This window comes from Dichotomopilus funicola (genome assembly GCF_033296635.1).
Source record: "Dichotomopilus funicola strain CBS 141.50 unplaced genomic scaffold C8A04scaffold_14, whole genome shotgun sequence".
Taxonomy (NCBI): Eukaryota; Fungi; Ascomycota; class Sordariomycetes; order Sordariales; family Chaetomiaceae; genus Dichotomopilus; species Dichotomopilus funicola.
Genome location: NW_026944035.1, coordinates 41,896 through 54,115, shown reverse-complemented (window position 1 = coordinate 54,115; position 12,220 = coordinate 41,896). Strand labels below are relative to the sequence as shown.

General features: G+C 53.9%; 4 protein-coding genes across 4 annotated transcripts; 1 reads left to right on the top strand and 3 right to left on the bottom strand.

Moving 5' to 3' along the window:
• Positions 1-50: 50 nt before the first annotated feature.
• C8A04DRAFT_26560 (uncharacterized protein) lies at positions 51-779 on the bottom strand (the record flags this gene model as incomplete). Its single annotated transcript, XM_062779967.1, has 1 exon — positions 51-779. The coding sequence occupies one exon, from the start codon at positions 777-779 to the stop codon at positions 51-53; it is 729 nt and encodes a 242-aa protein (XP_062638933.1).
• A 1,259-nt stretch (positions 780-2,038) lies between these two features.
• On the bottom strand, positions 2,039-3,126 carry C8A04DRAFT_26559 (uncharacterized protein; the record flags this gene model as incomplete). Its single annotated transcript, XM_062779966.1, has 2 exons — positions 2,039-2,616; positions 2,781-3,126. The coding sequence occupies 2 exons, from the start codon at positions 3,124-3,126 to the stop codon at positions 2,039-2,041; spliced, it is 924 nt and encodes a 307-aa protein (XP_062638932.1).
• A 3,739-nt stretch (positions 3,127-6,865) lies between these two features.
• C8A04DRAFT_10446 (uncharacterized protein) lies at positions 6,866-8,922 on the top strand (the record flags this gene model as incomplete). Its single annotated transcript, XM_062776583.1, has 2 exons — positions 6,866-6,915; positions 6,987-8,922. 2 exons carry the CDS (start codon positions 6,866-6,868, stop codon positions 8,920-8,922), a joined length of 1,986 nt encoding a protein of 661 aa, XP_062638931.1.
• Positions 8,923-9,897: 975 nt separating this feature from the next.
• On the bottom strand, positions 9,898-11,154 carry C8A04DRAFT_26557 (uncharacterized protein; the record flags this gene model as incomplete). Its single annotated transcript, XM_062779965.1, has 3 exons — positions 9,898-10,373; positions 10,443-10,719; positions 10,816-11,154. 3 exons carry the CDS (start codon positions 11,152-11,154, stop codon positions 9,898-9,900), a joined length of 1,092 nt encoding a protein of 363 aa, XP_062638930.1.
• Positions 11,155-12,220: the final 1,066 nt, after the last annotated feature.

The window sequence follows — 12,220 nt, the reverse complement described above, 5'->3', positions numbered from 1 at the left end:
AGCGTATGCTCAGCACATCCCAACTCCCGACCACATACCCAACCAACCACTCACTTCTCCCACCCATACCCATCCTCCATCCCCCCCCTCCCAGACCCAACCCCCAAACTCCTCCTCCTCTGATACCCATCCCGATACCCATACTCATACCCCTCATATCCAAAATACCCATCCTTCTGCCCGTACCCACTCCTATAATACCCCCCTCCCCTCACCGGCGAACCCACCGGCGACACAACCGGTGAACCAATCGGCGACCCCATCGGTGAATTCCAAGGTGACATCAACCTCCCATCCCCATCCTCATACCTCCCATCTCCCTTTAGCTCTCGACCACTCCATCGAGACCTCGGCCTCGACCGAAACCGAAACCTAACCCCCAAAACCCCCCTCAACAGCACACCCAACACCAACAACGCCTCAAGCACCAATAGGCCGATCCAGATGCGGTTGAGCAGTTGGTCTTGGTCTTGATCGACGAGGGTGGAGAGTTTGCCGAGGGAGAGTCGAGGGAGGGCGAATTTGGTTGTTGGGAGGCTGATGAGGGTGAATTTTGTTGGGAGAGTGATGAGGGTGGACTTTGTGAAAGTGAGTTTGGTAGGGAGGTTGAACTTGGGGAGATTGGTCGGGAGGTTGAGGTTGAGGTCGAGGGGGAATTTGGTGGGGAGGCTGAGGAGGGGTAGGTGGTTGGTGAGAGATGGTGGGAGAGAGGGGAGTTGAGAGGGGAGTTGAGAGGTCCACGTTTGGAGGGTTTGGAGGAGGTCGAAGTGTGCGACCATCTTGTTTGTTGGTGTGTTTGTTCGTTTAAGTTTGAAGGGCTTGGTTTCGAGAGTTCGTCGGCCCTGCTGTTGAGGTTGATCGAGGAGGGGTTGATAAAGATAAGGGCTCTTTTTTTTTGTTATTTTTTGCCCCCCCGAGTTATTCGGTCGTGGCGGTGAGTTTCTGGGTTGGATTCGACTCCTTCGACCTGCAGTATCCTGCAGTAGCAGCGCAGATGGTGTGTTTTGGGCTTGAGAGACTCCAACTTTCGACTCGCGATTCCGTCTGCCAACACCTTTTCGCAGCAACAAACACAATAAAACGTCCGTCTGACTCCCAAAAGACCAAAACAACCCAAAAGCCCAAATTCCCACCAATATTTTCGACTCTTTCGTCTTTCAAAACGTTGTGCTGCCCCGCAAGAGCCTCATCCAGTGGGCGACAGCATGCCAGCGTGGTGGCTGGGACTCAACACACCCCTGTGTCAAAACCCACATTCAAAATTCCCAATGCGGTGAAGCCTGAGGAGGTGGAGGAGAGCCACTGGCACACCGCCATTGCTGGCTGCAGTGAGACCGACCGAAACCAAACCATTTGAACAAAGAAGGGGTGGGATCGCAAAAATATTTGTACTCGGAAAGAAGTGAGGGGTTTGGGATGGGTGTAAAGGACACGCTGGAATGTTTGGTGTTTGGTAACAATGAGAGGTATCATTTAATTTTAGACGGAGGGCGTTTTTCGGAAGATCAATAAATTCACTTCCCTTTTTGGGGAGTTTTTCATAAAGCGTCTTGCAATTGCAGGAATGCGGCCCCGCACGCCAAACCAAAAAGGGATATTGAGCCAACACCGTTGCATTGGCTGTTGCATTGGCAGTGCCGTTACTGAGTTCCCGCCGTTGCAGTTGTCAAAATTGACAGCATGGCCGTTTATTTATGAGTTATTGATCGATGATTCTAGAATGGAGCGGGATAGGTTTTGAACCAGTGCTGGAGGAGTTGGCTTGAACTGATTCCTATTTTTGTTGCCGCTTTCATAAATGAACTAGTTATGCAGTCTAGCTCCTAATTACACGTGGACATAATATGCTGCAAATAATAGTTGATGAGTCGTGGAACACGATAGCCAAAATGTTCCTCTGCAAGGTTTCATGTGAGAACTAGGCTGTAATACGAGCGCGGGGCTAAATGCGCTAAATCCTAGACGACCTAACCAACTATTATATTTCAAAAATGAGAAGGAAACATGAAACAAAAGAAACGGACAAGACAAGTAAAAGTCAACGACCGTGACGCAGACGAAGAGGCAGCACTATTTGCAGCCCAGAATCACTATCCTCCCCGCTCTCCTCAGGCAACTGCTCACCACTGTCCTGAGTGACCTCCTGGAACTCTGAGTCCTCCTTTCCATCTAACTTGTCCTTTTCAACCTCCTCTTCCTTAACCTCCACCAGCTCACCACTGCCCTCCCAGCTCTTCTCAGCTAACTGCTCCTCGCCGTCCTCGGAGTCCTCCTTTGCATCCAACGGCTTGTCCTTGCCCTCCTCCTCCTCCTCATTCTTCTCCTCGTTTCCCTCCGATGGTTCCCCACGCTCCTCCTCCTCCACCGCCGAGCCCTCCTCCGCCGAGTCCTCCAGCGCCGACTCCTCCTCCAATTCCCCCTCCGAGTACTGCAACTCCCCCAGCCTGCCTAAATCTAACAACTCCGCCTTACTATCCAGCAAGTCCCACCGCAACGGACCCGAACTACCCGCCGGCTTGATCTTGTGATAAGCCTTCGGTAAGCGGCCGTAGAGGTTCATGTCTTCCCAAACTAGATGTGGATGGGTTGGGCCATGGAGGTGCTGCATCCTGTTGTCTGGGATCTCGTGTTAGTGACTTAGTGTCGTACCCCATGGTTTTGAAATGATCTAGTACAGTAGCTGGCGGGGTTATATCCCAACCTCCACATGAACAAAAAAAAGAGACTAAACAGCGATGAAGAAAAAAGAAAAGCCAAAAAAAAAAAAGAAAAACACTTACAAAACCCCCTCATCCCCCCCTGAAACCTCCCCACCACCTTCTTCATCCCCTCCCTCGCCCCATCCTCATCCCACTGTCCAGTCCGAAGCCACTGCTCCGTCCTGTGGTCCCTAACCTCCCTCATCGCCTCCATCGCCTTCCCCTCCAGCTCCTCCAATTTATCCCGCGCCGCCAAGGCGATCATCGCCTTCACCAGTTCGACGCAGTTGTGGCCCGGTAGCCGCAGCGGGCTCAGGGGCCGGCGAGGGGCGGCGGAGCCTAGGCGGTAGATTTCTTGCTCACGGGGGGTGAGCAGGGGGATGCCGTGGTGCGGTGGGGTGGGATGGTTGTCGGGGGGGTAGGACATGGTGGGTTGGTGTTTGGTTGTGGTGGTTAGGCTGAGTTGGGGTTTAGTGAGTTGAATAGTTAGGCAGGTAGGTCGTGTTGGATAGTAGTTAGGAAACTTTGAGCGGTGAGTTGGGTGAGAGAGTTGACAGGTTTAAGTCGGAGATGGTCGAGTCTTGAAATAGTCCGGTGGGGGAATGACGAAATTGTCCAGTGTCCAAGCACAAGGGCATAGACATCGCCAGTGCCATCAAAGCTTTATTCCGTGCGCCCCATATAGTGCCGATAACATGAGAATACACGTATGCCTTATAGTGACGCTTGTACAAGTAATTACTCCTTAGCCGGGGGCTCTTGATTACAGCTTAGTGTGCATCTTGAAAATATCATTGGAAGAGAAAGTCAACTTTGTTGATACCTTTGCGGATAACTTCATAGCAATAGCCGGGCCGTTGACAAACGTGGAAACGGCCTCCTTAGGACAGACCCTCTTGGACGGAGATTCTAGTTTCCTTTGATTTCAACCTTTTCAAGCACACTCGGACTCGAGGATGGTCTACTCCCTGTGAACTCCCCATAGGCCTGGAAGATAGCATGTGATTAAAGGGCATGATTATTCGTGACCAATGCGTATCAAACCCGCGGCCCGGAATCATACAAGTCGACGCACATCTCAACCCAGAGGGCAGGTCTCGGACGCCCGCCATGACCACATGTCGCAGGGTTGCTGGAGGTGTGTAACTTTGCGTCTTTGACTAACACAAAGCCATGCCATGATAATTACCGTGGATAGACCCTCAACGTACAGAATACGGGGCAAATTACGCCAACAAGAAGTTCGCTACTGTCAACTCCATGACCCTCTCCTCATGGCAAGGCTCTGGGTGACGAATGTGCGTTGGCCGGACATCCCACTTGTTCGTGGCTCGAGCAGTCGTTGAAATTATAGTGGGGCTAAATTCCGTCCAGCAACCGATCCTCGCGAAAAGTCTTCTCAGATTTAGGCGAATCACGTCAAGCCCTGCGGCATTAATCGGAAGCACATGCTGGCTACTACAAGTTAATATAGATATGCCAACGGTCGGCCGTCGGCCAAGGCACACCGGACTTTCCTCGAGGCGGTTCCGGGTAGTTAGTGTACGCTGCAGTTGGTTTCTGTCGTTGGGGCTTCTGGATAATTTCGAAGACACGGAACCCATGCAGTGAAACGCGACAGAGGACCGGCCGACCAACCGACCGACAGACCGACCGACCGGAGAGCAGGACAATTTGGGTATCGGTGAGCTCGGCCGACCCCCCCTGACGGTTGGACGACGTTTCTGCAAATAGCAAATGCGACTATCTAGGGCTGTGCATCATCTCGCACGGACAACGGGTGCGGCTGCGGTGCGACAAACCGCAGCGAAACGACAGCATTGGCGATCGGAAATTCCAGCTCGTGAAGCTCGTGCGTGGGGAGCGTGGGTCCTGTTTGATTTGACACAGAACGTGCTGTTGGGTCCATCCCAGTTGCATTATCTGCGGTCGAACCAACATCGATGAATTTGGCTGATAACCCGCGCAGCCGGCAAACATCGCTTCGCAAATTTGCCAAAACAAGGAGGAAGAAGAAGGATTGGAAAGGTCTCGAGGTTCACGCGAACACCAGCGGATGCTCCCCGCAAGCCAAGATGTCTTGCCTGCCCGGCCGGCTGCCCGGCTTGGTTAGAAGCTTCGTTCAGGCGGGGTAGCGTGGTATTTCCCGTCTGCTTGGGTTCGAGCTATGTGCGTGGGCTGGACCTTTTGGGGCAATTTAGCCCGTGCTAATTTGGTGACAGGCTAACTTCGTCGGAAGTGGTGGCGGCGGAGAAAGCAAGGACATGTGAAGGAATACACAACAATGCTCGGACCTTTGGATGCTTTCGCTTCTAGTTGTTCGAGTTAGCCGTTGAGAAGACCTGCGATACCCCGCGAAACGGGAGTTGAGGAGAGAGGAGTTCCCCACCACCACTACGGAGAGAGTGACCGACGTGGTTCCGGAGCCGGGGGAAAGTTCATTGGCGAGGTCGTTTTACTGTTGTACTTTGGGGTCGCTGCGATCGCCAGGCCGTTCGGGGCAGTCCCGTTCAAGAAGGAAAAAGTCGTCATTTCGATGCATGGCTAAAACGTGGGTCGTGGCCTACGCCTTTTGTGGCTGCAACGGCCATGCCGTTTCGAGGTTAGCATCCCGAAAGGGCATCTGGAAAAAAAGTGTCAAAATCAATGCCACCGCCGAAGGATGCCCGCGGCAGCAGAAACCTGAAAAGCGTGGCTTGCTTCGGGCCGTTTTTCTTTTTCTCTTTTCACGTCGTGCAGGTTTGGACAGCCAAACATCTCAAAGAAAGAGATGCGACACGATTTCTTTCCCTTTTCGCATTCTGATGTGATGGAAAAGGGCGCTTCGGAAAATACCAGGCGTGTGGACCGCAGCAGGCGGGCAATAGGCTCAACTCTAGATCCACTCCACAGAGCGGGCAACAAGGAGCCTGGAAGTCCATGCTGCGCTCATGCGTCAGCCCACTAGGGCGAGCGGGGTTCGAGCGCTTGCGGGCTTCATCAAGCTGCATTTTCAATTTCTCACCAACGAATGCGGAGGAACGGCAAAACGGCTCGGGAATTCCAGCCAGAGGGAACGCAAACGTACCTGCATTCGAGTGCGCGTCCACAAGGCGAGCAGGCGAATCGGAAAGGACGGGAGGAAGGCGGCTGCTTGATCAACGCTGGAAGTCAGACACACGCACAATTTTCGCTCTTTGCACATGGATGAGCCGAATGCGAAAAACACTGCAGAAAACGCGGGGCCCAGAGCTATCGAAATCCAGGACCCCACCCCACCATTTTCGATGGCCCCAGGCTGGGGCCCCAGCATGAGGGACCGGGTTGGCGTGCCGCCAAGCGACGGGGTACGGGTCGTGCGCACAGCACAAACAGGGGTTCGCGGGGGTTGACTCGAGCGCTCCCTGGCAATGCACAAGCTCCACGCCAAACAAGTCCTGTCTCATTGGTTCCGTGAGGCTGTCTTGCCGACTTGAGGAGTCGGGGGAAGTGACCAACGGCAGGCGCGAGGAGCAGCTCATAACGAGTTAGTCACGACTCGGGGGAACCTCTGGGATGGGTTGTGCCTTCCACTGCGAAGCAAGCCACCGAAGGAAGTCGTCTCACAAGTCAAGCCTTCCCGGCTCCGGCCGGCTGGCCGTTGAAAATGGATCATGTTCCTGCTTTCCATGTCTGGAAAGTTGCCTTCCATCCTCCCCCCTCCCGCGTTCCATCCGTCCGCCCATGTTTTCCCACCCTTCATACCCTGCCCTACAGTATTCGCCTTTTCGCCCCTCATCGCCACACGACAACTTCACGAATTGCCGTTTCTCGCCCTGTTGCGGCCTGCGCCTTCTTGTGGCTTTCTCGCACTCCTTTTTGTCTCACCCGGAATTAGACAGTCTCAGTCCGCGACGAGGCGAAAGCAATTGCATCCCCCACCGTGACAAGACCTTGGGACGTTTGCCAGGGACCTTTCCGCTTATTCGTGCTTGGCGTGGATTGCCGATCACCGCTTCGACTCGAGCAAACCGATCACCAACTCCCGACCCCGGACAGGCGCAAGATTGGGTGTGATCCGGACCGAGACGGCCACATAACCAATGCTTATGCCCACACTGTGGTACTCACGCAAACTGTAACTCGCCTTCAACGTTTCAACACGGATTTTAACCATGCGGTCCCATCGTCACCCGAGCCGTCCGGACATGGAGCCGGAGCCGTACATGCACATGGAAGACGAGATGGAAGATATAGCGTAAGCTTTGCCGCAGAAAGGAGATGAAGAAAGACGCTGGTCCATAAGTCTGGAGCTGACACAGCGTCTAGCGACCGATTCAACAGTTTAAGCTCAGGGGCATCGAGCTTTTCGCGTCACACAGCATCTGCATCATCAATTGACGAACGATATGACGGCCGACGAAGGGCACCGTCAGGCGGAATGCCTGCACCACGCGCCCCAGAATCACCGCGATACCTCGGCGGCCACGACGAGTTCCGCATGCCGCCCGCCTTTGACCACGTCCACTCCCGACCGAACACCGCGGGACCGGCACACCCGCCCGGCGCAGCACGAACGCCGCAGTTCCATCGCAAAGATTCCTACGCATCCGATCGACGTCCTTCCAGGAGTTCTGCCGGTGGCTACAGCCTATACCCTGCGGCACCACCGAAGCCGCCCCTCACGAAGCCTCTACCACCAATTCCGACAGTGACTCGCCAAGGCACACACCGGGTTTCATCTTCACAGCAATCCCTCGAAAACTCGGACGGGGTGTCTCCCGTCAGCTCCCGATATTCGCAATCGTCAAGAGGAAGTACATTGGAACGGGTGTCGTCGTGTGGCAGCGCCGCTTCGCCGCCGCCGCCGCCGATCGGGGGATACAATGAGTTCCGTGCGCCTCAACCGCCGCAACAGCCGGCAGCCCCCCCGCAGCTATTCCCGCAACCGTACCCGCAACCGCAGCCAACAATGCAACTGCAGCCGGGATCAGCGCCCGTTACATTGGTTCCCTGGAAACAACTCGTTGCAACCAATGACAAGCAGCTGAAAGAGCCCAGCGTTTTCTTCTTCGATATTTCCACGACATCGGCGACGCTTGCCAGCAAACATGGCAACAATATTATTCGCATCTGGTCTGTTGGCAGCGGGGAGGTGCAAAACACGCTCAAAATCTCCTGTTACACTAATGCACAACCGAGATCGCGGGAGTACTTTGTGCGCAGCCACGCGATCCTGTCCGAACCATCCAACCTCATCGCCATTGCCACGGGATTTGGCGATACTCTCGAGATATGGGACTGGGGGAAAAAGAAGAAGCTCCAGAGCATGGACAACGCCAATCGCTGGGCCGCGGTGCGCTCCAACGTGATGGAGGCCGGCTGGTGTCCGCTGGTCACCTACAACAGCAACTCGGACACCCTGGAACTCTACTCGGCCACGAAAAATCCGAAAAAGCCATTCAAAAAATCCCGATCCATCGACCTCCGCCAAGCGACCTCCCTTCCACTACTCCCAAAATTCCCAGAACTCGCCTTTTCCGCCACAGGACCCCTGCTCGTCACCGCCTCTGGGCCGCGACCACCACGGCCCGGTCATCCACCACCGGAACGCGAAACGCTTCTCACAGCATGGGAAATCCACGACGGCGCCCCGGCCTCCAACACCCCCTACAAAGCGGTTGCGCCCTGGCAGCATTCAGAGCTCGACACAGCTCTACCGTCGGGGCTGGCGACATACGGCTCGGTCGCAGTCTCCATCTGGATCCCAGCATCGTATCGCGCTGTGCCTATTTCTTCGATCACCGGTACAGCTCCGCCCAAAGGCGGCGGTGGCTTCAATCTGGCTCCCGTCCAAGTTTCCCACCGCTATGTGCTCGTCTGGGATTTCTCCGCTTCGTCCACCAAGACTTTCCGGATACCCAACGCCACCTCATGTGTATCGCCTGATTGCCGCTTCGTCGCGTATTGCGATGCCCGCGGTGTCGAGAGCGGTGCGCGAGGGTGTCTAGCCGTGCTGGACGCGATGACGGGGCGGGAGCTGTGGTGCTGGCCGGATCCCGACGCGGGCTTGCTGGATGCGGCGACGGATGAGTCGGGCGTGCAGGCCGCGCTTGCTGATCTGAGCCGTGTGACGGAGATGTGCTTCTCAGCCGATGGCGGGTTCTTGTTTGTTGGCGATGCGGATGGTGGGATTGCGGTGTTTACAGTTAGGGAATCGGGTGGGACGCCCGGAGGCGTGGAGTTGAAGTTCCGGGGTTATTAGGGTCGCGGAGACTCGGTATATATTATAAAATGTATCTTTCGTAATGTTTCTATGGGGTGATGCGATGAATCTGGATGGGCTGTCAGTTACAAAGGAGCTATATCATGTGGGGTACAATTCTTGTTATATACTGATCGTGGGGTTTATAGGTCAACGGGTCGGGATGGCAAAGATATCAGGGGTGGGTATCCGGGGTCTTGGGGGTGTTAAGGAATCCGGGTTTAGTCTATCAAGAAATCTTCAAATCTCCTCGAGAGGAGCCACCCCCGCGTCCTTGCTTTCCTAGAATCCCTTTCAAGTGTTTCACCGAAATCTGTAGGTCGGTCGAGTACGGCTGGCGTTGTTCACGTATACAAGGGACTTGCTGATGTAGTGAGCAAATGTTGGGAGTTTGGTCAAGAGAAGCAGCGTCCAATAATCGAGGTAAAAGGATGTACTGTGGCAGTTTGTAACGCCTTCTATTATTTGGCGATGTCTATCTAATGTCTATGTTATAGTCAAACTCTGTGCCCACTACCTCCTGCCCTGTCACTCTCCTCGTCAGCCAAAACTCGTATCTTGTCGTGACCTACCCTCTTCTTCTTCATGACTCCTCAACCGATCTAAGTCCATTCGACCTTTTAACAGATAGTTATCCTACTCACTCATAATTATACCATACCGACCAGGTACTAACTAACCCAAACCTGGTACTAATTCGACGACTACCATAACGATTCTAGAACCATGGTATTGTCGAACCAGGGTAAAGGATCGCTTTCGACGTGGGGTAGAACTCTCAAAGAAATAGAAGAAAAATAGTGAGAAAAGAAGAGGGAGGAAAAGAAAGGAATAGGAAACTAGTCAGCACTAAACAGCAGTAACACACGGGGTAAGTCAAAGAAAGGGGTAATTTGGGGAACAACAACGAAACAACCGACAAAAAGAGGTAAGCAAGCAAGTAATCAACGTTTCCAATAAACAAACCCAGAACCATCATCCCTCCATCTCCATAAACGAGCAGAACGGAGAACCAGGGCAGGAAGGCCGGTGTGCGCGGGCAGGGGCAGCCGCCTGCGCATGCAGATAAGAAGCAGCAGCAGCAGTAGCTGGCGTCTTTCGCTTTCTCGTATTAGCCCTGGGGGTTTTGCGTATGGCTGTGGTGGGGGGTGCGGCGGCTGCAGCGGTGGCTCTGTTTCTCTGTCGGGTTCTTAGACGGGGGGGACTCCATCTGCTGCTGCTGCTGCTGCTGATGTTGTTGTCGATGTGTCTGTTGGTGGTTGTGTTTGTGCTAGTGTCGGTGTCGGTGTCGGTGGTAGTGTCGGTGGTGGTGTCGTCGGTCGTGTGGTTGTTGGTGTCGGTGTCGGTGTCGGTGATGGCGATGGTGTTGGTGTTCGCATTGTTGCTGATCAGGCGGGTGTTGCTGCGCTCGACCCAGTTGGTGTCGACGTCGTTGTCGTCGTGGTCGACAACTGGGGTGAGTGAGTTATATTAGATATTTGCTTTGGAAGGAAGGGGATTATCTGGGACCCAAAACACACCTCTGTAGCCAAACGTTCTAACAATCTCATCGGCACTCAACAACCGCGCGTCTTCTCTCAGATGACATCTCATACTGACGAGGTTGAAGTGGCTGACCAGCCGGCTGAGGCCTTTCTGACCAGGCCCGGTTGCTGGTAGAAAGGGGTTCCTCTCGAAACGGTGAATCTCTTCCCGGCGGTCACATCGGACGACGAAATAACCTGGGCCAACACTTGGGTAGCGGAAGATAAAATCCATTCCCTCGACCTCGTCTTGGTTAATTCGTCGTATGTTGGTCTGGGGGGAGGGTTACAACACAAGAGGTTAGCGCTAACGTATCGTCATATGACTATCGGTGGAATGGTATAATTCAAGGACGAAAACCCAACGTACCAGAGCCGAAATGCCCTTCACATCTGACTCATGCTGGTATGCCGCGAGGTTGACACCGTACTTATTGACAAAGTACTTGAGGGAGTCCTGTGCCAGTTTCTGGGCAAGGCCATTTCGCGCGAATGCAGTGTATTGATGTAGCCGCCTCGACAGTTGCCCAGTTTCTCTGGCTTTGATGTCCGCCGAAATGCGGTACAGTGCCGTCTGGGTGTTGGATATGCACCTATCGATGGTCGATAGATGGCGATCACGGGCGTCGGTATAGCTCTTGTCAATCTCGTTAAGCCGGTACTCTTCCAGCATAAGATCTCGGGCATCGAGAGGTTCTGTTTGGTCCATGATTGGAAGAAACAGAAATGGATACAGTATACACAAAGTAGAACCGTAGACCGACTCTCAGATAGCGCGGCGTGTGAGAATGATGAGGTATACGAACACATTAAGGCGATTCTTACCCATAGCCGTTCACCACCAATTTATAGACCTCCCCTGACCCCCAACATCCCCCACAACTCAGAAATCTCTACAGCCAGGCACACCATGGTCCCACTCACAATTTCCTTCCGGGCTTCCCCGGGTTACGTATCTGTAGCCCACAGCTCCTTTATCTCTGTGTCTGCCTCGTAGACCAGGGCATACTACGCTATTTGATGACAGTGGTGTGGATGCTATGTAGGATCCTCGAGCCAACTGCATAAACTAAAACTCGGAGCGGCCGATAGAACGATTGAGAATGACGATGGTGGTAACGCCGCTTTCGACAGAAAATTATTCTGCCTTGGAAAAGCAAAGCGCAGTCACATTGGCATATGGCGTCTTACTCCGTATGACGGCCCTGTTTCCAATCGAACTGAAACGTCTGCTTCGCAAACCTGCGAAATGCACGGGAGTTCAGGTTCAATATTTTGGCACTGAACTAATAACCAAAGCTACACTGTGGCGGCGCGATCGATGGTACGTTAAGAAGTGAAGCCAGGCGTCTCGCTCAGCAGGTTGTCGGCGGCGGCGGCGGGCGTCGGCGGGGCCGAGCCAACCAACCAACCGGAGAGCGGTTCTGTTTACCCGGCTGAGGGTGACAGTAGTACTTCGTGCTTCCTCTTTAATCCTTGGACTACATACATAGTAACCGCTTTGATCACCACAGCTGGTCAGCTTTCGCCCCAGCGGGTCAGCTTTCGCCCCAGCTGGTCAGCTTTCGCCCCAGCTGGTCAGCTTTCACCACAGCTAGTCAGCTTTGCAAAACGTGAATCGTCACGCAATGAAAGCCTCGTTCAAAAGCACTGGATGGGGACGAAGCCATTTGCCGCCTAGCTTCAGCACTCCCAAGATCACTGACTCCCATGACCATTATTGACCCGGTCCCCTAAGTTTGCACTCTCCTCTCTGGCTAACTACGCGTAGGGAA